The sequence below is a fragment of the Scatophagus argus genome, chromosome 13 (assembly GCF_020382885.2).
Source record: "Scatophagus argus isolate fScaArg1 chromosome 13, fScaArg1.pri, whole genome shotgun sequence".
Classification (NCBI taxonomy): domain Eukaryota; kingdom Metazoa; phylum Chordata; class Actinopteri; family Scatophagidae; genus Scatophagus; species Scatophagus argus.
Window position 1 is genome coordinate 670001 of NC_058505.1, and position 26104 is coordinate 696104.

The 26104-nt window shown below is 49.7% G+C and overlaps 3 protein-coding genes across 3 annotated transcripts in view; 2 read left to right on the forward strand and 1 right to left on the reverse strand.

Annotated features, from left to right (window-relative positions):
• The window catches only part of lamc1 (laminin, gamma 1), a 34303-nt gene extending 16764 nt beyond the window's left edge, over positions 1-17539 (forward strand). Inside the window, exons 3-28 of the mRNA XM_046407888.1 lie at positions 3756-3886; positions 5226-5392; positions 6069-6257; positions 7171-7288; positions 8172-8270; positions 8786-8922; positions 9013-9135; positions 9291-9480; positions 10257-10369; positions 10455-10676; positions 10774-10962; positions 11089-11334; positions 11450-11603; positions 11707-11849; positions 11942-12120; positions 12211-12367; positions 12442-12647; positions 12723-12802; positions 12932-13069; positions 13152-13296; positions 13381-13530; positions 13742-13856; positions 14129-14328; positions 14419-14577; positions 14670-14769; positions 15124-17539. Coding sequence (XP_046263844.1) covers positions 3756-3886; positions 5226-5392; positions 6069-6257; positions 7171-7288; positions 8172-8270; positions 8786-8922; positions 9013-9135; positions 9291-9480; positions 10257-10369; positions 10455-10676; positions 10774-10962; positions 11089-11334; positions 11450-11603; positions 11707-11849; positions 11942-12120; positions 12211-12367; positions 12442-12647; positions 12723-12802; positions 12932-13069; positions 13152-13296; positions 13381-13530; positions 13742-13856; positions 14129-14328; positions 14419-14577; positions 14670-14769; positions 15124-15380 — 4107 coding nt within the window. The 3' untranslated portion in view covers positions 15381-17539. The remainder of the gene's footprint in view (positions 1-3755; positions 3887-5225; positions 5393-6068; positions 6258-7170; positions 7289-8171; positions 8271-8785; positions 8923-9012; positions 9136-9290; positions 9481-10256; positions 10370-10454; positions 10677-10773; positions 10963-11088; positions 11335-11449; positions 11604-11706; positions 11850-11941; positions 12121-12210; positions 12368-12441; positions 12648-12722; positions 12803-12931; positions 13070-13151; positions 13297-13380; positions 13531-13741; positions 13857-14128; positions 14329-14418; positions 14578-14669; positions 14770-15123) is intronic.
• A 1423-nt stretch (positions 17540-18962) lies between these two features.
• On the reverse strand, positions 18963-21863 carry LOC124070023 (zinc finger protein OZF-like). The gene is made up of 2 exons (XM_046409613.1): positions 21616-21863; positions 18963-20733 (listed from the first exon to the last, which is right to left on the reverse strand). The coding sequence occupies exons 1-2, from the start codon at positions 21797-21799 to the stop codon at positions 19652-19654; spliced, it is 1266 nt and encodes a 421-aa protein (XP_046265569.1). The 5' UTR covers positions 21800-21863; the 3' UTR covers positions 18963-19651.
• Positions 21864-23966: 2103 nt separating this feature from the next.
• Positions 23967-26104, forward strand: part of rasal2 (RAS protein activator like 2) — a 46541-nt gene continuing 44403 nt past the window's right edge. Inside the window, exon 1 of the mRNA XM_046407473.1 lies at positions 23967-24104. Coding sequence (XP_046263429.1) covers positions 23978-24104 — 127 coding nt within the window. The 5' untranslated portion in view covers positions 23967-23977. The remainder of the gene's footprint in view (positions 24105-26104) is intronic.

A 26104-nucleotide genomic window follows, 5' to 3' on the forward strand; every position in this document is an offset into this window, starting at 1 on the left:
GTGTGTGTTCTCTCTGTGTGTGTGTGTGTGTGTTCTCTGAAAGCAGATGCTGTGTTTTCATTCCTTCACTGGATTTTCCCTCCACTGTCTCTGCACGCTGTGAGCGGCGAGGCTTCCCGGGCGTGTCTCTCGGTCCTCCTTCCTGTCCGTCGCTGAGCTTCTCCTCGGTGTAAATGAACACATTTAGCTCCGGCGCTCAGCTGTAAACTTCCTTATTTGACTCTTCGGCACGAAGCTATTTATACCGAAGCCGTTTGGAGGCGTCACACGGCTGTTTGTCGCTCGCTCCCTGACCTTCCTGCTGTCTGTCAGCTCGCCGCCAGCTGAGAGGGTCCACCTGCACAGCCGGTTTGGGTGCTGACCGCAGTCACTCACTTTTATTCCCAACCTCTTAAAATAAAGTGGCGTCTGTTGGAGCCGCCGTGTCGCAGGCATCGCGTGCCTGAGGGCTGAGAGCTTCAGCTCTGGACGGTCAGATTGGTGAAACCGTCCAAGAGGACACGTGTTTGGACGAGCTGCAGAATCCGTCTGCGTGTTCAGCTGAGGTCACCGTCGGTTCACTGAGCAGCGGCGTCTTCCGCTCGAGCCGTGTGAGACAAACCGGCCGAAGTGATGTCCTGGCATCAGACATGTCCCCTCAGGGCGTCCCAGTCCACGGAGTAACAAGCTTCAAATGTTTCCTGATTCCACATCAGCTCGGGTCTGTGCGGAAGGCAGAGCTGAAGCTGATGGAGGATCAGCTGAATGTGTTGGCGACTTGTTCACAGGAAGGAAACCGTGAACCTGAGCCGACCTCGAGGCCGAGTCGCACCAACCAAAACACAAAGTCGCTTCAGCCGCTTCAGTCTGGCGTCTCAGTGGATTCGCTCGTCGGCCTGAGGTCACTTTGCAGATTTGCGCCGTTGAACCAAAGCGAGACAGCTCAGACCTCTGAGGGAGCAGAGGAGGCCTGCTCAGCTGATCTGCAGTCAGTTATCACACAGCAGCACAGACACCTCCTGAATCAGCTGCTGTAGTCCGCTTAGCAGCGAGCTCAGCTCCGCTCGGTCTGCCGTGTGGCGATCCTCGACTGTACGGTCATGTAAGAATCCCTGAAACGCAGGGGAGCGAGAAGTACACTCACGTGTCTGCAGTACTTCTACTCGGTCAGTGTATTTGCTCCCAGGCTGCAGCTCAGCTGGATGTTTGTGGTTCCCAAGGAGCCCCTGACATCAGCCGAGGCGGCTCAGAGCTGCGTGTGATTGATGGCCAACAAATGTTCTGTGCAGTTTAAACATGTTGACTCAGCCGAGAACCTGCAGCAGCTTCCTGGACCGGACAGACCGACGAGCTGCAGCTGCTGGACCGGACAGACCGACGAGCTGCTGGACCGGACAGACCGACGAGCTGCAGCTGCTGGACCGGACAGACCGACGAGCTGCAGCTGCTGGACCGGACAGACCGACGAGCTGCAGCTGCTGGGCCAACCACAGCTTACTCTCCATGAATCATAAAAAGAGAAGGTCTGGCGTGACGGGTCGGCTGCAGGAGACCGACCTGCTGAGAGAGCAGCTGCAGAACGGTTCTCCACAATGACGGGCCTTCATCAGAACCAGAACAGGCTGTCTGCTGTTAGAGTCTGGCAGCAGACGGACGTCCTGCAGTTGCAGCAGGGGAAGGAGCTGGAACATTTCAGGAACTCCACTCACCCGTATGGACCCTCCTGTCCACACAGAGACGTCCTGGGTGGGACAGGAAATCCAGATCACGTTGTTTGGTCCAGACCCAACAACAATCACATCACCACCACTTCATTATTTATTTGCTTTGCCTGAGCGTGTAATGTAATGATCATTCATAGAAGCGCTCGCTCTGCGCAGGAACAGGAGTCAGCTGCTCTACTTCATCTGATTGGACGGCTCCTGGATGCCTCTGGAGGCTTGTCGATCTGGGAGGAGACCCGGGACCGGAGCCAGAACTGCAAGGATTACACATCCCATCTGGCCTGGGAATGTCCCGGCTCCTCCGGGGGCAGCTGGAGGAAGTGACCCGGGAGAAGAGGAAACTCAGGCCTCCCTTCACAGGAACAAGTTTATTTAGCTTCAGCTCAGAGGAAAGACTGACCTGAGATCAGTTAGAAGCAGATGAACTCTCGATGCCAGCCAGCCTGAGCTGCTGACGCCTCCCAGCCTCCTCTCTGATTGGTGCAGACAAAAGCTGAGTCTTTATTTTTCTAATTCTGTGTTTGTTTACAACACGAGAGATAATCAGTCTTAGTGATGAAGATGGTGAGCAAACTGTTAACGATAGGAATGACGGTCAAATCAGAGCCTTTTGTGACTTCCTGTTTCAAACCCTGCGTGAAGCAGCTTTGAGCAACTGGTGGGCGAATCACAAATGTGTTCCAGCAGTCCTGCCAGGATTTGACATCAGTGCGCCAAGTCACAGGAGGAGGCCGAAGTTTGCCTGAGTGGGCGTATGAACGCAGCGAACGCTCGGCCTGAACGAGATCCGCACACAAAGCCGGCGAGCTGCTGTCCCCTCTGACCTCAGCGCTTACACGAGCACATTCGTGTCCTAAAAGCCCTCCTTTATTTGTCCACCTTGGAGACGTGAAGCGTATCTGCTGTTTGTCTTCTGACGGGAGGATTTTCAGTCTCCTCACGAGGTTGGAAGCGGGAACGTTTTTCAGGAGAGCTCGGGGAGGCGTTTGGAAAGCCGAGAATGCGTCACGAAGCTCTTATTTGCCCCCGTTTCCCCGTCTGTGTTCAGGTCTAACGTTCAGGGAGGAGGACAGGAAGAAGGCGGCCTGCTGGCTCTGAGCCGTTTGTCCTCAGCAGCTGAGCTCACTCGCTGCCCGATAAGCTTCCTGCTGATACTGAACAAAGCTATCGCAGGCCTTCGCTTTCCCATGAGCCTTTCACACAGGCGGGATGTTGGCTAACTTTCTTTGTCCTCCGATAAACCGAGCAGGTGTCCTTCAGTAATTCTCTCCCCCCGAGCCTCCTGTCGTAACGCCAAGAAAATAAATTCCGTTTTGTGAAAAATGTGATGCTGTTGCGTCACAGTGCTTCAGTGTTTCCCACAGCCTGAGAGCAGAAAACTGAGCGTCCACATGTGCAGGATGTTTAACAGCACATCTGTTTGCTTCGCCTCCGCGGCGTTTCGGTCAGACTGAGGCGTCTCGTCAGCTGCTGCCTGTCGTTCAGACGCTCGTTTTGTTTTAGTGGAGCTGAGGACATTCAGGCTTTGGAGACGCCATCTCGTCTTAACCCGACTTCCCTCTCGTCCCTGAAATGCAGATGTCCGCCTCCGTCTGCTGACTGACTGAACTCCACAAGGTGCATTCAGGGACTGTTCGTTAACTACTGTTTTATATTGCATTCCATTCAGATCCAGATTTTCTAAAGACATTTCTCTGCACTTATTTATCTTTTTTATTTACTCTCACCTCCCAGCAAACAAACAAACAAACAATTAAACAAGCAAACGAGCTACAGATTTGCGTCCCCATCGGCCTCAGCTGCGCTTTGTGTTCACTGATAATTAGACGCCATGAAAGCTGCCACAAAACAATCAGACTCTGCGTTCAGGTGGTCCACATCCAGTCTATGAGTCCAGCTGCGTTCACTGTCTGATTTGTCCCTGTGAGTTCTGAGCGCTCAGGCAGATGTTTGGAAGCAGCGATGACTCTGACTGATTCTTTCCGTTCAAAGGCAGATGATGTTGTTCCTATTGGTGTCTCTAACAGCGCGTCCATGTTGTGTCTCTCGCAGGACTGGGTGACGGCCACCGACATCAGAGTGACCCTGAACAGGCTCAACACGTTCGGGGACGAGGTTTTCAACGACCCCAAGGTCCTCAAGTCGTACTACTACGCCATCTCTGACTTCGCCGTGGGAGGAAGGTAAGAGAGGAGTTAAGAAATGAGCAGGTTTAGGGAATATTGTGATCCATCCATCAGGTTTTTGTGCTGCAGAACGAGAAGGAATCTGAAAGAGGAGCTTTTGTCTTGTTTACATGTGAGTGTGGACAAGTCTGAGCAGCCTGGGCTTCATGGAACCTGCTCAGACAAAGGACACTTTCCTGCTCGGTTTTGTGGGTCCTGGTCTTGATGCGTCACCGTGTGCTCGGCTTCCCTGTGGCCTGTACAGGAGTCCACATAAGATCTCCTTTTCCTGCCTGTCTGAAAAAAAAGGTTTTGACAGGCGTTACGAGAGCGTTAAACAGGCCGCCGCTGCATGGCCTCCACAGCCACAGTCTGTTTGAAATGTGGAGCACATTTCCATTACACAGCCTGCATTCCTGGCATTCCTGGCTGGCAGGGCTGGATTACAGAGTAACCGGGAAGGGGAGGACCCACCGCCATGACGAGTGGAAGAAAAGGGCCGAGTCCCGAGCACCTGTCAGAGCTGCAGAACTGAACCTTTATTTATCCAAGGAGGAGCCGTCCCCTCCGTCAGCTCCACCCTGATTTATCTGAACTCTCAGCAGCTCAGGGGCAGATCTGAATCCGAGGCCCTGGATTAGATTCCTCTCAGACGTCCTGTGCTGGACACGAGACTGTCCCGGTCCAAAACAGCAGCACACTGGGCTCAGAGTCTGTGTGTGTGTGTTTTGTCCGTGTCTGGTCGCTAACGACAGATGAGATAAACTTCATGTTAATTTGTAAGTTCATTTCAGAAGGTAAGAACGGGACAGGAAGTGAGTGTGGAGTGTGAACACTGAATGTGATGCACAAAGTGTGTGTCAGGTGTCTTTGTAGGTCTGTGCAAACACACACACACACAGGAGCTTTTTATCGTACTAACCAGCCTGAAAATAAAACACAGGTTCACTTTATATGCTCTGCAGCAGTCGCTCGGTGTTGACAGTCTCTTTAATGCTTCAGTCCTCCTCCTTGCCGTCAGTTTTTCCACAACTCTGTGCCAAGAAACACCTGAGACAATCACCAAAGGTGGCTGCTGAGCAGGTCCTGTCCTGTCGCTAGGGGCTCTTCCCCCCCACGGAAGTGTAACAGAACCTTCCTGTGGAGCCTCCAACAACAACACCAACACCACACGGTCTGCTGGGGTTAAAACCGACAGGCTTTGTGTCTGTTTTCAGAGATAACATGAAGCCGAAGAGCCTGACAGAAGGCCAGCATCACTGACCAGAAGTCCTCTTCAGCTGTTCTCTTAGTGACGAGGCAGAGAGGAGTGCAGGCTTCAGGTCCAGGTTTAACAGGTGTGTGTCTGTGCTCTCAGGTGTAAGTGTAACGGCCATGCCAGCGAGTGTGTGAAGAACAGCGGAGGACAGCTGGTGTGCAACTGCAAACACAACACGGAGGGCGACGACTGCAGCGTCTGCAAACCCTTCTACAACGACCGGCCGTGGAGGAGGGCCACCGCCGACAACGCCAACGAGTGTCTGCGTGAGTCGCCCGAACTCGTCCACAGCGCTTTACTGCAGCTTCGACCGCATTACTGTTAGCGACTGCCAGTAACAGCAAACAGCTCAAGTAAAGACCATAAAAGAAATAAAAGTGCAAAAGTAAGAAACAGTCAGATGTGATCTGCAGAACAGATCACATGATGATGATCCCAGGCCAGCCAGAGGGGGGAAATCTTTAGCATTAGTCACGTTGGTCTCTGGGGGATTGTGGGAGCTGTAGTTCCTATATCACAGTGCAGATGCATGACTAACCGAGTTCAGGGAATATTCGTGTTTTTCTTCTCCCACAGTCCAGTTAATCCGGCGCTCTCATCAGCACAGGAAACTGGAGGAACCTGATAGCTCAGGAACATGTTGAAGTCCAGCAGTTCTCACCTCGTTTATCTAACCCTGCTTTTAACTGTCACGTCCAGTTTTTACTCACCCTGTGCGGCTCAGTTGGTACCTGGACCTGACAGAACTACATGTTACTGCTTTAGTACTACTGCTTTAAAGCCACTGTCACTGCCCAAGTGAGTGACTGAGCAGAACTACATCAGTTGTACTGTTGTACTGTCTCGCCTGCTCCTTTACTGCACTGAAACCTGTAGTACAAAGATAAATTTACATGGTGCTTTTTTCTGGACTGGACTAAGTGAATTCTGTCCCTCCCTCAGCCTGTGACTGTAATGGGAAGAGCTCTGAGTGCTACTTCGATGCAGAGTTGTACCGGGCCACGGGTCACGGCGGCCACTGCTCAAACTGCGCCGACAACACCGACGGCCCCAACTGCGAGCGCTGCCTCGACAACTACTACAGAGACCAGAGCGGCAGCCGCTGCCTGCCCTGCGGCTGCAACACCGTCGGTGAGTTCAGGACACTTCCAAGCACTACCTGTGTCTCATGGCCATCAGCACCTGCAGTCACATGACCAAAAGGTCCATAACCTGATAAAGACAATAAGATCCGATCGCACCTTGAGCTAAAGGAACAGTTTGACTTTTTCAGAAAAGTTCTTATTTGTTTTCTTGCCCTCTGCCTGTTTTCTGTCCTTTCAGTGTTTGACTGCAGCCAGTTAGCTTAGCTTACCTTAGCATAGCTTAGCTTAGCTGGACACAAAGAATGGAAAAGGCTAGCTTAGATGTTATAACCACCTGTAACACCACAAAAACATTTAATAGCTTCTGATTGGGTCAGGCTAGCTGTTTGCCACTGTTTCCAGTCTTTATGCTAAGCTAAGCTAACTAACTGCTAACTTCAGTTTTATGTTAAACGTGTGATCATGACTATGAATTAGCAGATTTTTTGTTATCCAAAGATTAAAAATGAACTTTCACTCTTCAGTTTGATATTGGATTTTCCCACAAACACGTGAACGCACCAGGAGTGAGTGATGAACAGTGAGTCTGCAAACTGACCTTCACAGAAATGAAACAAACGCAGTTCGGCACTGTACATTTAGTTTTTGTGATCATTTCCGTACAAAATGTTTTTTCTATTGCCAAGGAGGGCAGGAAATTGTTAAAAAAATCTGATGTTGTGATTGTAAAACCGCTCAGTGAACATAAGCTGTAGTTAAACTGAAAACGTGTAAACCAGCGGAGTGAACCTTGTGGTTTTGGTGGTGGAACACAGCAGCTAACAGCTGGATAATGTGAACCAGCTGGGTCCCAGTGACACCAGATCTGTTCTGTAACAGTTTGTTCATGAGAGCTGATTGTTTGCACGTGGTTGAAGGTTAACGTGCTGACGGTTTGTGTGTGTGTGTGTGTGTTACAGGCTCCGAGTCTCCTCAGTGCGACAACAGAGGTGTGTGTGCGTGTAAACCAGGGGTGACCGGAGAGAAGTGTGACCGCTGCCAGCCGGGTTACCACAGTCTGACGGAGGCCGGCTGCAGGTACGCTCTGACAGGCCTCCAGCTGCACCAAAACACGCTGAAAAATGACTGGACTTCAGTAGGGCTACAAGACTTGTGCGCCCGATGTTGTCAGACTGTGGATTATTTTGGATTATGTCCAGAGAAAATGTCCCAAAATCCTGTAGTCCAGCTTTAAAGGAACAGTTCGCTGTTCCTGTAAATCCTCCTCCATCTCTCTGCTCCCCTAAGTCAGATGAGAAGCTGGATTTTAGTTTTGTCTCTGCATCAGTAGAGCTGAAACGTTAAGTTAATGAATCACTCAGGTTTCCTCCACCCTCCGTGATGTTAAACTGAATCTCTTATGGTTTGTGGGATGGACAAAACATGACATCTGAAGACATCACCTTCAACTTTAAGGGAAAATTGTTAGCCTAGCTTAGCACAAAGACCAGGAGCAGAGGGAAGCTGTTAGCCTAGCTTAGCACAGAGACTGGGAGCAGGGGGAAACTGTTAGCCTAGCTTAGCACAATGACCAGGAGCGAAGGGAAGCTGTTAGCCTAGCTTAGCACAGAGACTGGGAGCAGGGGGAAACTGTTAGCCTGGCTCCATGGAAGTAGAAAGAAGAGTCCCCCCCCTCCCCCAGCAGCTCAGAGTTCGTCTGACCTCCATGTTTCATGCTGTGTATTGAACACATGTGGAAATGTGAATATCAAAGAAGTCATTGTGACTTTATTGGACAGGAGCCTGTGGAGTTGTTGGAATGTGTATCTTTATCTTGTGGATGGAGTAACATATCCATATATGTGGTGTTCAGTCTTCAGGTGGACTGTAAACCAGTAAACTGCCTGTGGGCGCCCTCTGCTGGCGTGTCCACCTGAGACACACGTAACACTCTTCCTGTCTCTCTCTCTGTCTTGGTCAGGCCTTGTTCGTGCTCGCCCTCTGGCAGCACACAGGAGTGTGACGTCAACACGGGACAGTGTCGCTGTAAAGACAACGTGGAGGGCTTTAGCTGCGACAGGTAACACACACACACACACACACACACACACACACACGGTTTAGCTGTCAGCAGGTTTTAATTGTGTATTTGTGTGTTGTGTATGAACGACGAAGAGCTGTCTCTCAACAGGTGAGACCAGCAGCAGCAGTCACATAAGCAAACAGGCAGCAGTCGGCTCACCTGTCTCCAGGTGTACAAGACAGCCTTTATTCTGGGATGTTGCTGCCTCAGTAGAAAACAAAGTGCCGTCTCTAAAGTAAAAGATGGGACAACATCTGAACACTCACACACAATAAAATGTGTTTGCAGGCCAAACCTCTCAACATGTTGGTTCTCAGATTCAGGAAAGTAAGGAAGGATAGAGAGTGGAAGGAGAGAAGGAGGGAGGACAGGAAGAAGAGAAGGACGTTACAATAGCTAGAGTCACAGCAGCAGGAGGAGCCATTTTAGTTCATAAAGGCAGAAAGATGAAGTGATCCTGAGCCATCAGATCTGCCACGCAGGCTGAGCCTTCACCTGTTTGTGTCCCTCAGGTGTAAATTAGGTTACTTCAACCTGGACCCCAACAACCCTCAGGGCTGCACCCCCTGCTTCTGCTTCCAGCACTCGTCTGTGTGCGACAGCGCCGACGGCTTCAGCGTCCACGTCATCACCTCGTCCTTCTACAGAGGTAACACAGCCTGCAGGCGAGACGCAGGGACCTTTAACCAGGTTGTGAGGTGTGTCACTGGTGTAAACTGCTGCATTGTGTGTGTGTCAGATGATGAGCAGTGGACAGGACAGCAGCGTGACGGCTCCAGTGTCCCAGTCCAGTGGTCTCCCAGTGGACAGGAAATCTCCCTCATAGCAGACGACTACTTCCCCATGTACTTCGTAGCCCCAGGTACACACACACGCACACCCTCACCTGGCCAAACTCCAGTGTGATCCTGACACTAAACCTGAACCGGACCAGAGAGACCTCTGAGCTCCTTCAGACTGCAGGGGCAGAACCAGAACCAGTCAGCCATGTCTTTCTTGTGCTTTGGTGCCTGACAGATAAGTTTTTGGGGAACCAGATGCTGAGTTTCGGACAGGACCTGAGCCTGAGTTTCCGGGTCGACCGGCGGGACACCCGACTGTCGGCGGAGGATCTGGTCCTGGAGGGAGCTAACCTGAGGGTGGCCGTCCCCCTCATCGCCCAGGGCAACGCGTACCCCAACGAGAACATGCAGACCTACGTGTTCAGGTGAGACGTCTGAAGCCGGTCAGATGAACTCATCTGGTTAATCTGTGATTAAAATGTGCTGATAATTCAGAAGCACACGATGAAATTATGAACGACATGTAATTCAAAGGGTTATGGATCAAACAAAAGCATAATAAAGTTCTAAAACATTTTATTAGAAAATGTTTTACTTCTTTAGTTTTCCAGGATTTCATTCATCCTGTTTGTTTTTGCCCTTAATCTGTCATCTGGATGCTTCTGACAGATTTCTGTTTGTAATCTGAACTCCATGAATAATCTGTTAATCTGGATTTAGTCACATGATTTCAGTTCAAATTTGCACACCTGAACCTGAAAAGTTGCCTTTGATTTATCCATTGTTATTAATACATAGTAAAATATCCCAAAAGTTGATCTTAATCTAGTTTTACGGTGGTTTGTGGTCTGTAATCTGTTCTTCGGGTTTGAAATTACAACGATGAATGTCTTAATCTTGATTTTAGTTTCAGTTTTTCTCTTTTTTTGGCATAATGTGGGCGTCATATTTTGAAATACTAAATCTGGATTTCGTTAGACTCATCCCTGCTCATAATATCACCATCTGGCTTTGGATTCCTTTGATAATCTGGATTAAGAAGCTGTCATACATCAGGATTAGGCAGAGTTTTGGTGATTATTTGTCTTGAAAATCTGCAGAGTGACTTGATGTGATCCTCTTCTGATGATCTGGTTGATTGTTAGTCCTGATCTGTACATCTGGATTAAGTGAGACTGAAGTTCCTGTGGTTCTGCTTCAGGCTCCACGACAGCACTGACTACCCCTGGAGGCCGACCATCAGCTACTCCGACTTCCAGAAACTTCTCCACAACCTGACGGCCATCAAGATCCGAGGCACCTACAGCGAGAGGAGTACGAACGCATCGACACGCCGGCGGGAAACACGTTCACGTACAGCGCGCTCAGACGTCGTTGGCTAACAAATCTGTCTCTCCAGGTGCCGGTTACCTTGACGATGTCTCCTTGGTGACGGCCAGGCGGGGTCCAGGAGTTCCGGCTCGCTGGGTGGAGCAGTGCACCTGTCCTCAGGGTTACCAGGGTCAGCACTGTGAGCAGTGCACTCTGGGATATCGCCGCGCCCGTCCGGAGCTCGGAGCCTTCAGCCCCTGTGAGCCCTGCAACTGTAACGGACACAGCGACGCCTGCAACCCCGACACAGGTAACGACCAGCGATGGACAGGTGACTGACTGTCAGAGCCTGGTTTACTGACTGGATAATCACTGCTTTATTGGCTCTTGTCTGTCTGTCTGTCCAGGAGCCTGCGACTGTCAGGACAACACGGCCGGATTGAGCTGTGAGCGCTGTAAAGACGGTTTCTATGGCGACGCCACCCGGGGGACATCAGGTGACTGTCAGCCCTGCCCCTGTCCGGCCGGAGCTACCTGCGCTGTCGTCCTCAAAACCGGAGAGGTGGTCTGCACCAACTGTCCCACAGGAACCACAGGTACACGTACACACCTGTGCAGGTTAGCCGTCTGTCACTCCCCGACAGTCTGCCAGAGCGTGATTTGAGATGGGGGTGACTTTATTTTTTGTGACTGAATGTCCCATTGTGCCCACCTGCATGCAGGTAAGCGCTGCGAGCTCTGTGACGACGGTTTCTTTGGCGACCCTCTGGGTCAGAGCGGGCCGGTCCGAGCCTGCCGCGCCTGCAAGTGCAGCGACAACATCGACCCCAATGCCGTGGGCAACTGCAACCGCGAGACCGGAGAGTGCCTCAAGTGCATCTACAACACCAACGGATTCTTCTGTGACCGCTGCAAGGACGGCTTCTACGGCAACGCCCTGGCCGCCAACCCCGCCGATAAGTGCAAGCGTAAGAGGAAGTCCTCAACAGTCTTAATAAGAGAAGCGACCGTTTGTAATCGATCATCTGGGCGGTCTTCGTTGTTGTCAGACTGATCGGACTGTTTCTTTGTGCTCGCCCTCAGCTTGCTCCTGCTCTCCACTCGGGACTGTTGGTCGACAGACCAGCTGTTCTCAGGTCACCGGTCAGTGTCAGTGTCTGCCCAACGTGGCCGAGCGCGACTGCAGTGCCTGTCAGCCCGGCTTCTTCAACCTGCAGAGCGGCAACGGCTGCGAACGGTCAGCTCACCGTCCTCCCCTCAGAACGGCAGCTTGTGGCTGATCGTCTGCAGTGACCTGCTGCTGCTTCTTGATCTCAGTTTTATTCTCCTCATTTCCACAGATGTGACTGCAATCCGATTGGCTCCACCAATGGTCAGTGTGACATCGCCACCGGCCAGTGCGAGTGTCAACCCGGCGTCACCGGCCTGCACTGCGAACGGTGCGAGGCCAACTTCTTTGGCTTCAGCTCGTCGGGATGCAAACGTAAGGCGATGAGGTTGTCGGTGCGGTGGTTGGTCAGGGTCAGGGTCATGTGCACAGTGTTTTCTCAGCGTCTTCCTGTCTTTGACCCGCAGCCTGCGACTGCGACCCCGAAGGCTCTCAGTCGGGTCAGTGTAAAGAGGACGGTCGCTGCGAATGTCGCCCCGGCTTCGTCGGCGCTCGATGTGACATGTGTGAGGAGAACTACTTCTACAACCGCTCGGCGCCGGGCTGCCAGCAGTGTCCCTCCTGCTACAGCCTGGTCAGAGACAAGGTGAGGACGGCCGCGTCCCGAGACACGTTAATGACATGTCATTAATGCTTCGGCTGCAGACGACGACTAAAGCACTGCTTCTCTCTCCAGGTGAACCAGCAGAGGCAGAAACTTCATGACTTGCAGACTCTGATCGATAACCTCGGCTCGGGTCAGGACACAGTCAGCGATAAGGCCTTCGAGGATCGGCTGAAGGAGGCAGAGAGAGCCATCATGGAGCTGTTGGAGGAGGCTCAGACCAGCAAAGGTAACGTGTCTCAGAACCTTACCGGATCTGCTGTCAGGAACAAGCTCAGCTCAACTTGACCTTTTACCCTGCAGATGTCGACCGAGGTCTGCTGGACCGTCTGAACAACATCAACAACACTCTGACCACCCAGTGGAACCGACTGCAGAACATCCGCAACACGGTGGACGACACCGGCACGCAGGCCGACCGCGCCCGCAACCGAGTCCGAGACGCAGAGAGCCTGATTGACCGAGCCCGGCAAGAGCTGGACAAGGCCAAGGACGCCGTAAGCAAAGTGGTGAGTGGTGTCACTGTTGTCACGGTAACTATTAGTCCAAGAGAGCCTGAATAACAAAGCCGATGTCGTCTGCAGGACATCAAACACCCCACCGGCACCGGAGATCCAAACAACATGACACTGCTGGCTGAGGAGGCTCGAACTCTGGCCGACAAGTAAGACATCACAAACACAGTGGCAGCACTGTAGGCGGTCTGAGGAGATGTTTCTCCCGTTTGTGTTGTTAAATATCGTTTCAACGCAAGTTGAAACTCGTAACAGCAAAGTCTAACTAATCTGTGCAGGCACAAGATGGACGCCGACCAGATCGAGAAGATTGCCAAAGACGCCAACGACACATCGACCAAAGCGTACAACCTGCTGCTGAAGACTCTGGACGGAGAGGGCAAGACGAGTCAGGAGATTGACGAGCTCAACAAGAGGTATGTCGCGCCAAGGCTTCCTCCTCGAGACCTTCAGCGTCGCACAGATTCATGTAACATCTGCTCTGACCGTTGTGTTCAGGTACAATGAGGCCAAGGAGCTGGCGAAGAACCTGGAGAAACAAGCAAACAAGGTCCAGGCCGAGGCTGAGGAAGCCGGAGACAAAGCTCTGAAGATCTTCGCCAACCTGACCAACCTCCCGCCGTTTGACACCGAGGCGTTGGAGGTGGCTCTCTCAGACCAAACTCTTCCCTGACATCAAGTGGTCTTTCTAATTTCCTGGATAACTGACTGGTCTTTGTGTTTTTAGGATGAAGCCAGTAAGATCAAGAAGGAGGCGTCGGACCTCGACAAGCTGATCGATAAGACGGAGAAGGACTACAATGACCTCAGAGACGACCTGAAGGGCAAAGAGCAGGAAGTCCGCAAACTGCTGGAGAAAGGCAAAAGTGAGCAGCAGGTATGTTGGATGTTTTCAAACTACGTCCCGTCTAACTCTGCTAACCCATCCTGACCGCAGACTGAAACCGTCTCTGAATCTGAATGTACAGTAAACCAGTGTGAAAAGACTTTCATAAATCTGTGACAAGTGATGATCGCACGCCAGCCAGTCAGAGACGGAGTACATCCAGCTGTTGATGTCATTTCCTGTTCCTGTTCCTGTCTGACAGACTGCAGATCAGCTTTTGGCTCGAGCTGACGCCGCCAAAGCTCTGGCTGAGGAGGCTGCGAAGAAGGGTCAGTCAACATTCAGAGAGGCCGAGAGCATCCTGGACGACCTGAGAGGTACCCGTCTGTCTGCCTGTCTGTCTCACTGCCCGAAGCACCATAAATGTAACTGTCCAAGTCAGACAGATGATTGATGTTACAGGAATTTTGATACTTTGAAAGCTCTTGATTAAAGATCTCTGGCTGAGATTAAGATGTTTGGTGTACTTTCGGGGTAAATTCAGGGGATTGTGAGGGATTCTTGTTGCACAGTGACTCAGTTCAGACGGTTAAATCAGCCAAATCTCTTCAAGGTCTCGTCTGAATGTTCCTTTTCTAACCTCCTGCAGACTTTGACAAGAGGGTCAATGACAACAAGACTGCTGCTGAGGATGCCTTGAAGAAGATCCCGGCCATCAACGCCACCATCATTGCCGCCAACGAGAAGACCAGACAGGCAGAGGGTGCGCTCGGTAATGCAGCCGCCGACGCCCGGGAGGCCAAGAACAAGGCGGAGGAGGCCGAGAGGATCGCCAGCAACGTGCAGAAGGTACAACAAGAAGTAACAGCAGCCTGCTGTCTGCAGCTAACTGGGAAATGTGTCGGTTACTTACTGCAAACCAAACCTGTGTCCCCTCAGGGCTCAGCCAAGACCAAGCAGGACGCAGAGAAGGCCTTCCAGGACACCACCAAGCTGGACAACGAGGTCAGCGACATGATGGACCAGCTGAGTGCTGCTGAGCAGGAGCTGGCCAGGAAGAAGGCTGAGGCTGACCTGGACATGATGATGGCTGGGATGGTACGAGCCGCATCTGCTCTGATTTAACTGAGATGTTTCAGAGGCCTTCAAAGTCAGCTTCTGTTGGATCAACACTGTTTACTGTCCCTCAGGCATCAGACAACGCTAAGGAGGCAGAGGACAACGCCCGCAAGGCCAAGAGCGCCGTGAAGACGGTTCTGAGCACCATCACCGCCCTGCTGGATCAGCTGGGTGAGAATACAGACTCACATTCGGCACCGCAAAACTAATACTGAACAAAATCACACAACCATCAGAGATTGGATGAACTGAATAATAATGTTGTTATCAGCCGTAAGCTAACAGCTCCTCAGGTGCAGTTTGTCTTCAAGCAGTCCTACTGCAAACGGAAGACTTCCCACCAGTCCCTGCAGGTTTCCAGCCTCAGCTGACAAACTTCACTGGTGGAAAGGACTTTGTGTTCCCAGAACTCCTCCTGTCACATGTCACTTCCAGCAGTCTTGTCTTTGTCTGATTGGTTCTGATTGATTATCACGATGCCGGCAGGTCTGAAGCGGTTCATCTTCTCCTTTGTCTCCGCTCCAGGAAACATCGACAAGGTGGACCTGAGCAAACTGAACCAGATCGACGAGTCCTTGAAGAGCGCCAAGAGCAAGATGGCCAACAGCGAGCTGGACAGGAAGCTGATGGAGCTGAACGACGTGGCGCGGACCCAGGAGGACATGATCAACGACTACGACCGGCAGATCCGCGAGATCCGCGCCGACATCGCCAACCTCAGAGACATCAAGAGCATGTTGCCTGACGGCTGCTTCAACACGGCGTCTCTGGAGAGGCCTTAACCTCCTCCTCCTCCTCCCCCATGCCCCCCCCCCCCCCCCCACACACACACACACACACTCCCCCCCCACATCTAACACTCGGGCAGACATGCCAACTTTTTACCAAAACAGTTTTTTAAACTTTTTTTTGTTTCTTGTCTTTCACGAGAGAGAAGCCAACATTTCAAGCCACTTCCACGGTTTTTAACAAAAGAGAAGCAGCTTTTGTTTTTCTTCCTGTCTTTAGTTTTTTTTGGTTTTTTTAGATGTGGCGACGTGGTCACGGTAGAATGAACTTGGCGGCGTAGAGAAGCCGTGCAGAGAGGTGGAAGAGCCTCAGAGAAAAACCCAGAACCACAAACCCGACGTGACTGCACCTGTTTGCTCCGCAAGAAGACGCAGAAACCACACAGGAAGTTCCTGACACTTTTTGTGTCTCGCCAGCCATTACCCATCATGCCTGGGGGACACATCAGCTACTTCAGTTTTACAGTTTCAGCTCGCTGAACACACGGCTGCACACGGTTAGAGCGTCGCCATCCTGGTGGTCTTTTCTTTTTGTTTTTATTTTCAGAATCCACACAGTGAAGGAATCCTCTCTCTTTTTTCCTCTTCGTTCCTCCCAAAGCTGCATGGCTGACACACAGCAGAGGACAAGTATTTTACCTCTCTTTTCTTCAACAGTATTTACACCTGCAGCAGGTCGTGTTGTTGAGCCAAGCCCGCTCAGCTGGCGCATATCAAGTCCAGAAAGAACAGTTTATAAAGTCTTGTTCCCACGCCGGGTGGAGCCCGGGTCGGCGTCGGCAGACGCGGTCTTGTTCCCGTGACGTCCATGTCGGTGCACACAAGATGAAAACATGTTTGAGGACTTCAGGGGCTCAGTGGATGGTCTCGTACATTTCTCACTACAGTCAAACACTATTTCATGTACTGACGCTCTAACACTGCAAGCGTTTTTCTGTTCTCGTCGTTCTCTCAGAAGTTGCTGCTTGTCGCCGGTGTTTTTTACCGATCACACGTTAACACTTTCTTCCAGGCTAAATCCAACAACACTATGCAACTTTGTACATTTTGCGTAGCAAGAATTTTATCTGATACACTGGTGCTAATAATTATTTCAAATGTTATATTTTTGTGTGAATGTTTTTTATTATGACATAGAGTGAGGAATTTGTTTTTTGTGTAAATAATATGCGTAAATGATTCAGGACTGGCTGATTTTAAGAAACGCCAACATGCAAACAGCCACGTTAAGTTCTGTCACAATCAATCAACTGAAACCTCCAGGTTAAATATATAGAAATATCTATGATAACGTCTGTGGTATGTCATTATTATAATATGCTTGCTTGTATACAAGGCTCAGTGTTGCTGCCTCATAGCGATGCCAATATTTTCATTTGTGTTCTGTAGGTTATCACACCTTAATTCAACCTAACTGAATACATTTTTTATTTTTACCAATCAGGTCATGTTTTAAAGGTGGGACGTCTCCTTCCTCACAAGTCATCTTACTGAACTTGTCCAGTCGACTGTCCACTCGCTCAGTCACGTGTTGCTACAATAGTTAACTGTATAAATTAGTGTTTTGTGCCTTAATATAAAGTTCAGCTATAACCACAGTCCCAGCGAGGACGTCCATGATTTATTTCACACAAAGTTCCTCGTCGTCCTCACTCCCTCACGTCGGTACTGAAGCAGAGTCTTTCTGAAGTTCGGGTCCTGAGCAGAGTAGAAACAGATTCTCATCCAGCTAAACGGAGCCAGACGCTACTGGAGATTTTTTTAAGTTTCAAAAACTTCTCAGCTGACAGCTTCTGAAGATGAACATTAGCTCTGCAGATGAAATATTAAGTGTTTGTTTCTGTGAAAGAGAGCCTTAATGTTCACTGTTTGTCCCTCCATCTGGATGGCAGCTCTGCAGGATGCGCAGCACAGTCGCACGTGATGTATAAACAGTATTTTAAGTTATAATGAACCAGTTATTTGTATCGTCAGCCTGTTGTCTTCAGTGGTGTTGCGTGTGCTGCACATCCTGCAGGACTCGTCTGTTCTGCATTTTCATTCTGTCATGATGACGTGTTTCCAGCCCTGTAAGGACCTGAATGACCCTGTTTGTTCCCCTGTGCCTGTAAATCCAAACTTAACATTTGAATAATAAAAGAATACTACAGGAATCAGTTTGTGAACGAGTGGTGGATCACATAGAAGCAGTTTTTAATGTTGTTGGTCCCAGCTAACAGGCCACTGCAGTGTGTACTGGAGGACTTAAGATAGGAACTTTATTGATCCCGCAGGAAATTGTTATGGTTTACAGCCACCATCTAATAATAACTAATAAAAGTTCTCAGCTTTGTGCTAATGGAGTTTTAATCCTTCATCATGGGCAGGAAACTGCAGAAGCCCCAAGGAGGAAGTGACATCCTGGTGAAAATTTGCCAAATTTCTTATTTGAAAAATCCACTGACTGTATACAAAGATGGATGACATAAGAGCTCCCTAAAGTGAAGCCAAACATCCAGACGCCCCCTGGTGGCTGACTGCGGTACAGCTCATAAGCTCCTCCTCTTCTATGTTAGCAGATGGGACAAACTAAAAACTCAAAGGTCAAATGACAAATAAAATAAATTTTTCCGTAAGGTGGTTTCTGTCATTTTAGGATGTTCTTACCACATTGATGTGTGTTCAAGTGTTTATTTTTCTGATCAGTTCGGTTTTTATTAGTTATTTCATACTATAAAAGGGGACTGACATATCATGACTGACAGCTGCGTACTGCTCCTGATTGGCTCACACAGATGTATGGGTGGCAACTCAATACCGCGGCTCCACCTCCCGATCACTACTGCACAGACTCTGGCTCCAAATGACATTGCCAGGACAAGATGGCAGCACTCGTATCTGAGATTACTGTACTTCAGTACAGTGGGACGACATGGAGAAGCGTCAGCCATCTTTAGGAATGTAACTGAGGTATCACATTCAGTGATGAAATGTAAGCACATTTACTCAAGTAATTTCCTATTACTTCATACTTCCACTGCATTTTAGCAGTAAATATTGTACTTTTTACTACACTGCATGTATAATTTACTTTGCAGGGTAATGATGCATCAAAGTGGAGCATTTGTCATTTTAAATTATTTTATCAGCAATCAGACTAAAAAATAAACAAATACCCTGATTGCAGTAATTGGAAAAATGCTGAATGTTGGATCCATAATCGGTCAGCTCTTACTTCACTCATATAATCATACTCATTATTTACTTCTTCTTTTATTTGTACTGTTGATACTTAAGTACATTTATTGCCAAATAATTTAAGACATTTTCTTTTACTCAAGTAAGGATGTCAGTAAACAACTGGTAACATTACAGTCACGTCTTTCTTTTGATGAGAAATGTTGTTGACCGGCGCTAATCTGCCGTTAGCATTAGCTATACTGACATTAGCCTGATGGCGAGTGAAACGTGTTGTTCATGACTAGCTAACAGCTACAACCAGTACACTCCCTGCTGGTTTAGACTAATACATGAAGAAGAAACATCATTTGTCACACAATCATAGTAACTACGGTGTAGTTTTGATGTTGTGAAACTGGAGCACCCGGAGAAAAGCCACACCAGTGCAGTTGTGCAGCGAGAACATGGAAAGTGCCCCCGCCGGCGACTCGAACCTGGGACGTTCTTATGAAGCAACAATGCTGTTATTTTTATTTTTGATTTTTTTAATATTCCACTGAGAAGGGGCGACATCATTATGTTATCATGAATAAGATCCCAATAAACAGCTTGTACCTGTTGCTTACCCATGAACATCAAATTAATACGTTTCTCACTTGCTAGCTAGCATGACATCAGCCTAGCTAATGCTGACCACTGATTGATGCTGATTAAAAACACTTATAGCCACTTCTAGACATGACAATAACTTTGTGTTTAGAGTTCGCGGAGAATGACTTTAGTCCTGAGGTGCACTTCAGCCTCTAGTGGCCAAAATTAGTATAACAAAACAAACGGGAAGAAAAAAGAGCAGATGAAAAGTCACCCCATAAATTCAAAATCCCAATAGTCTGAACAGCATCCCGTTGGCCCAAAAGCACATTTGTCTGAAAGGCTGTTCAAAAACTAACTAACTAAAAAACGAACCTTCCCACCCTGTCAGATTCAGCTGTGATGATTTTGGCTCCACCCCTTTAACCATATTAGGACTTCCTGTCTGAAATCACAGCTAAACATGACAACAGGAGTAAAAGAACAAACTCCAGGCTTCAAATGGTTTGATTTTGTCACAGTGGCTTCTCGCCATGAGTCTTCATGTGTCGTCGCAGTGTGTAGACGTCACTGAAGCACCTGCTGCACTTGCTGCAGCGGTATGGCTGCTCCTCCGTGTGGTGCTTCATGTGGTATTTGAGCGGCGTGCTGAGGGGGAAGCCCTTTCCGCAGACGGGGCAGGTGTAGGGCTTCTCTCCGGTGTGCGTCCTCATGTGGGTCTTCATGTCTGAGCTGCTGGTGAAGCGTTTGAAGCAGAAGCGGCAGCTGTAGGGCTTCTCTCCAGAATGTGTCCTGGAGTGACGGATCAAAGACGAGGTGATGTTGAAGCACTTCCCGCATACGCCGCAGCGGTGTGGCTTCTCGCCCGTGTGCGTCCTCATGTGGATCGCCATGTTGCCTTTGCGGCTGAAGTTCTTCCCACAGACGTGGCAGCTGAATGGCTTCTCGCCCGTGTGGCTGCGCGTGTGCACCTCCAGCTCGATATGCCCCCGGAAGGTTTTGCTGCAGAACTGGCAGACGTGGATCTTGACGTGAGTCTGCAGGTGTTCCAGCAGTTTCTTTCTGTCGGGCAGCAGGTTTCCACAAACGCCGCAGAGGCAGTTCTCTTCGTTAGCGTGGATCTCTACGTGGTTCATCAGAAACCCGCGGTAGCTGAACGTCTTACCGCAAACTTTACAGCAACAGGAAGTGCTGCTGCTGTCAGCGTCTTGAGTCTGAGCGGCTGCAGGAGCCGGGAGGTCTGCCGGGGGGTTGAACTGTGGTGCAAAAGTCAGCTTTGAGGAAGTGCTCGGCAGGATGTTCTCATCTTTCAGCTGCGCCTTCAGAGCCTCCACCTGAGGCTGCTCGCGCTTACACTCCAGGCTGTAGATGAAGCCTTTGGCCTCCTGCTCCACCGTCATCTGAGGAGCTTCAGCATGAATCTCAGGGCCACTCCACACCTCCTCCTGCTCCTCCCCCTCCTGCTCCTGTTTGATGGTGGGAGTCTCTGGCTGCTCCTCCGGCCCACTCCACACCTGTTCCTGCTTGATGGTGAGTGGCTCCAGCTGTCCCACATCTTCCTGCTGCTGGAGATCGAAGCCATCGAGCCACTGAGCGTCTGCAGAGGAGGAGAGTCTGGTTTAGTAAAACTGCAGGCTGGGATTCAAGGCAGATGGACTGAGGCTGGGATAAAACTGTGGCGACAAAGTTTCAAAGCATGTTTATATTACCCAGATTGTCACGGCAAGCTGTACCGCACCAACCCAGAACATTTTCAATGTGTAACCGTACAGCAACTCAAGCAACTCCTGTGGCAAACATGGTGGATATGCTAACTATCGCTAGCCCAGTGCAGGAGTGCTAGAAAAGCTGTGAGAGTCTGGCTGTGCACCAACACGGCCGTCTCAAGACTGTCAGCTGCCGTCGTCATCAGCTGGCCTAGCTAACACGGAGACTGGACCAACCTGTAAAGACGGACCTGGCCTTAGCAACCCAGCAGAGGATCTCAAAAATAAATTATACATCAGCGTGATCAGAACTGCCTACAATGACAGAAACCATCTTTATGAAAAATGTATTTGACATTTATTTGAGTTTTTAGTTTAGCTGATGTCCCATTGGCTGAAGTGAAGGGGGAGGGGTTTATGAGCTGTTCTGCAGCCAGCCACCAGGGGGCGATCCAGGGGTTTTCTACACAGAGGGGAAGGAGAAAATGTGTCTAGTAGTCTGAAACATTTCATGATTTCATGATTCATTAAAGATCCCTTCATCATTAACAGGTAGGGACAGATTCACTTTCATGGTGAAATGTATAATAAATACAGAACACACTGTTAATGTTTTATCGATAAAAGAGGAACTATAAAATTCTGTCTGATAGTTCTGACTGTGAACAAAAAGATCCAGATGTTTGGGGCTTGTTCCTGCAGCTGTTACAGGTGCTGACTCAGCAGGTTTTGTGTCGCTGACTCAGTGCAAACAGAAACGTGTTAAAGTGGACCTGTGAGTCTGCGGCTCGGCGGCGGATCTCCGTCCGAACTCCGCTTCCAGTCAGCCGGTCTGGACAGACGGGTCAGCTCCTCTTGGTACTCTACCATCACCCTCTCCACCAGCACCAGGATCTCCTCCGCCGCCGCCGTTAGCCTCTCGGTCACCAGAGTCTTTAAAAAGCGCAGGCTGGACATCCCGGGGCTCAGAGCACACAGTAAATACACAAAGAGTCCGGTTGTCACGGTACCGGCGCTCAGAGCGTCACCGTCACTCACTCACTGCGGAAATTCCGCTCCCACTCCTTCAGAATAAAATGTCCAAACCTCAACGACGACTTAAGACGCTTTAATTTGAATCAACTCAAACGCAATTTGGAAAGGGATTATTCACAATGCACTCGGAAATGCACAGCATTTCCAATGACGGGTTTTTGTTGTGTTTTTTGTCCTTATTTTGATTTAATGTTCACTTATTTCCATGTGCCATAGACGTTTCCCCAAAGCGAAGAGAGAAGCTGTGATGACCTGCAGTGACCAGCAGGTGGAGGCAGAGTCCTGTCCGTCAGTCTGCAGGAGGGCGGAGCCTGTTGGGTGCAGCATCAGACGTGTGGGCTTCATCCCGCAGGAGCTGATCGCAAGCCGCCACACCAACAGGAAGTTCAGGAAAATACGAGTCAGACTTTGTTTTATGACATCCCAGCAAGGAGGACGAAGTCAGCCCAGACTGATAATAAGGAATGAAGCCACGGACACGAACACACACACATTTAGTTGTTTTCACGACACGATGCTGATATCGACATGACATGACAAATTTATGACGTCAGTCAAAACTGTGAGTTAAGTCAAAGTCACGAGAAAGTAAGACAGTAACATTTTTAGGTATAATTCATGTCTAATACCGAATACAATTAATAAATAAGTCAAAACTGTAAAATTGTCAACTTTGAGATAGGAAGCCAAAACTGATTTATAATAATATGTCAACATTTTTCAAGTACGAATTTGAAGTAATTGTACCTTTCTTTTCATTCTTCCACCACCACAAATATGAACGTTTCACTTCACTTTGTGTATCTGAAAGCTTTGTTTACTTTACAAATGAAGAGATTTACACACAAAAAGTTGATGAAATCTGATGTTTTGTTCTAAATTAAACTCCCCAGCAGTTCACACAGTACAGATGAAGCCATCAGTCCATTAATCAATAACTGATCAGCTGTATTAAGATAAGATAAGATGAACTTTATTGATCCCGCAGTGGGGAAATTCACTTGTTGTGGCAGCTCACAAGGACAGAAGAGGAGTGCAAAAAGCAAAGAGTGTGCAAAAACAGGAAACAAAAGGATGTAGAGGTAAAATAAATTAACACTTTACACGGTAAGTAAAAACAGTACACTATAAAGCTATATACAAGTCCTCATAAGGGAGGAAAGAGGACTCGACCATAGAATCATACAGTGTAACAGCAGTGGGGATGAAGGAGCTGCTGCGGCTCCTTCCTACACTGAGGTGATGTGATGATGTGTTCAGTGTTTGCTCCTGTGAAAACGTGTGCTGGCTGGGAAGCTTTGCTGCTTTTGCTCTGAGTGGTTTGAATCTTCTGAATGTGTTTGTGATCATGTTGAGCTTTGGACTGTTGGTTGGACTGAACGAACTCTGGTCCACAGGATCCAACAGGAAACTCCTGCAGGAGTCACAGCCAGCTGATCTGAGGTCAGACAGGACAGGACAACAGGGGACACTTTACTGCAGTACTCTGAGTACTCTTCAGTACTTTACTGGAGTAACATTTTCACTGCAGGACTTTGTACCGCAGTATTTCAAGGGTGGTAGTAGCACAGGATGCAGTAATGGACGTGATGCTGGATGCGCGCTCTCGCGGGAGCGCGCGGGTCTCGCGGGGTCGCGGCTCGTGTCCGGCGCCGCTCGGCGGAGCGTGTGAGCAGCAGCAGCAGCGGCGGCAGAGTGAGGGGCATCCGCTGGAGCCGCACTGACCGCACCGTCGCTCCGCTCACACGGGAGTTAGCAGAGGCTTCTAGCCGAACTTTTCAGGGGCAGGACAGCAAGCGGCTCCCCGCTTCTCCCAGACCCCGGTTTGCTGGAAGTTTAAAGGCCGCTGAGCTAACCCGGGAGAGCGGAACAATGAGGGAGAGCCAGCCGGGCTGCCGGACCGCCGCCGGCCGCCTCAGCTAACGGCTAGCTAGGAGCAACCGGGCGCTCAGACAGCGACAAAACTCTCCCATGAGTCGGACTACACTTGGACTTTTAACGCTTCACGGCGTCGTGTGAACACTTAAACTCACATTGCCGGCGTTAACAGACACTTCTGGAGGGTTTCTTTTAAACACAACAAGTTTTTCCCGTTTGGATATGGAGACGGACTCGGTGGCAGGCGACGTGGACTCTCTGCACGGCGGACTGAGCCTCCTGGATCCCCTGGTGGACCGGATCCTGGTGGACACCGTGTCACAGCAGCAGGGCTGGCTCCGAGTTTACGGTAAGTAAAGCAGTGACACGGGGAGGGGAGGCGGTACGGACGCCCACGGCTTAGCCGACCTCGTTACCGTGTGAGCAGGTAGTCGGTTACCGTGTGGAGGGGCCGGTCACAGCCGGGGGCCGAGGCCGAGGTCACGGCCTGTTTCTTCTGCTGTTAGTCCTCACCCCTTCAGTTTTCAGATGTAGTTCCCTTCCAGAGGGGTCAGAGGTCTCATACAGGACGGGTTCCGGGTCCGTCACCAGACCAAACTGCTGAGTCCAAAGTAGGAGGAATTAAAGCTCTGAGCTGAGCCTGATCGGTTCTGACATGGGAAACACAAATACATAAATAGTCAGTGTGTTTGGTGGTCTTAGCTCATCCATCAGTGAGAGACCCAAACCTCCAAAGACAACACTGAGCACAGCTCTCACTCGTCTGTCCATCATGTGTCCATCACATGATGGACAGACCATCAGAGCCTCTGAGTTTCACCTGACAGGCTGTCAAACCAAACTGTGATGGAGGAGTTTGACTTTGTGTCAGCCTCTTCCCGCCACTTTAAACTGATGAGACCCTCCGGCTCCACAGCCCGCCCACCGTGGTGGTGTCTCCAGCCTTCGCCAGCTTCCATTTTAAACCTCCTGTCCCGCTGTGATCAGTAAGTGACAAATCAATCAGCATATGAAACTCCTCCATGACAGACGCTCTCACTTGTGTTGGCGTGACTTTTCCTGGTCGGAGTTGCTGCTGTGATCTTCTCACTGCTGATGCTCTGTGTGCAGCTTCACATGAGTGAAAACAGCACCAATCTCCACGGGAAAGTCATGGAAACACGACCACGAGCGGCCGCGTCTCTCTGACCCAAGGTGTGCGGGTCAAGTCCAGCTGGACCTCTTTTCCATGATGGTAACCCCCTCCGCTGCGCCGAGGTTTGTCCCCTTCGCTTGGCTCTGCAGGAAGTGAAAGAAGTCAGCGCTGTGGGTCAGAACAGGTGCGATGATGTAAAGCTGTCCACACCTGATCGGTTCACCTGCACATACACATGAGTCCACAGCAGGGACGCGAGGCCAGGACACGTCCAGCTCTGCTCCACAGATGTCGACTTTATCTTAAACCGTATTTGCCTTTAAGAGGCACCAGACCTTCGGATTCAAAACAAATCGGCTCTTGTGTTGCGTTTGAGGTACAGTTTGACAGATAAATCATCTGAGTCACAAATCTTTGAAAATCCAAGTGATCAATATCAAGATCGTTGATGTGAGCACCGGCTGATGTGTCGTTCCAGTCAGCTGTGGTTTTTATTTCTGACACAGCAGCTCATCTGAGGGTTTAATCAACAGATTTTATTGTGATTTGATTAGTTTTAATGTTTTTGAAAATAATCACTTTGACTTATTGTATTGATCAATAACTCCAGCTGTTACTTTGATGAATGATGCACTCATGTTTTTGTATGGAAATGTGAAGAAAAAAGCCTGAAGGCGACGTATTGAGTTTACTGCCACACAAAACTAAGAGAATCGTTCTTGCCTTTAAAGTGAACAAAACAATTAGCATCAGGCTAATCAGGCTAAACGTTTCACTACGGGCAGAAAATGAAAAACTTTTGAATGTGCAGCGGTGTTTGTTCCCATGAACCTTGAATGCAGCGCTGGTATCAGTGGAAGCAGGGCCGAGTCAGGATGTTTGCTCTGCCTCCCCTCCCCCGGTGTTGGCAGCCTGTGATGTCAGCAGCCGGTTTGTGCCGGTGATCTCACCCGGCAGGACTCCGGCTTTGCCATCACACACCTCAAATAGATTCAGCGATGGCTGCCGCTGCGATGCCTTCAGGGCCTCCTCGCTGAGTGAAAATGTGAGAACTGAGCTCATTGTTGGACTGCTGGACATCATTCAGCTCAGAGTTCAGTCAGTGAGGCTGAGGCTGAGATTTTTAACCTGGATTATTCAGTCTGATGGCTGGTGTTGTCATTCTTATTTTCAACAATAAATGCTGATATGTTTCTGCTTCTTTAAAGGGGGGG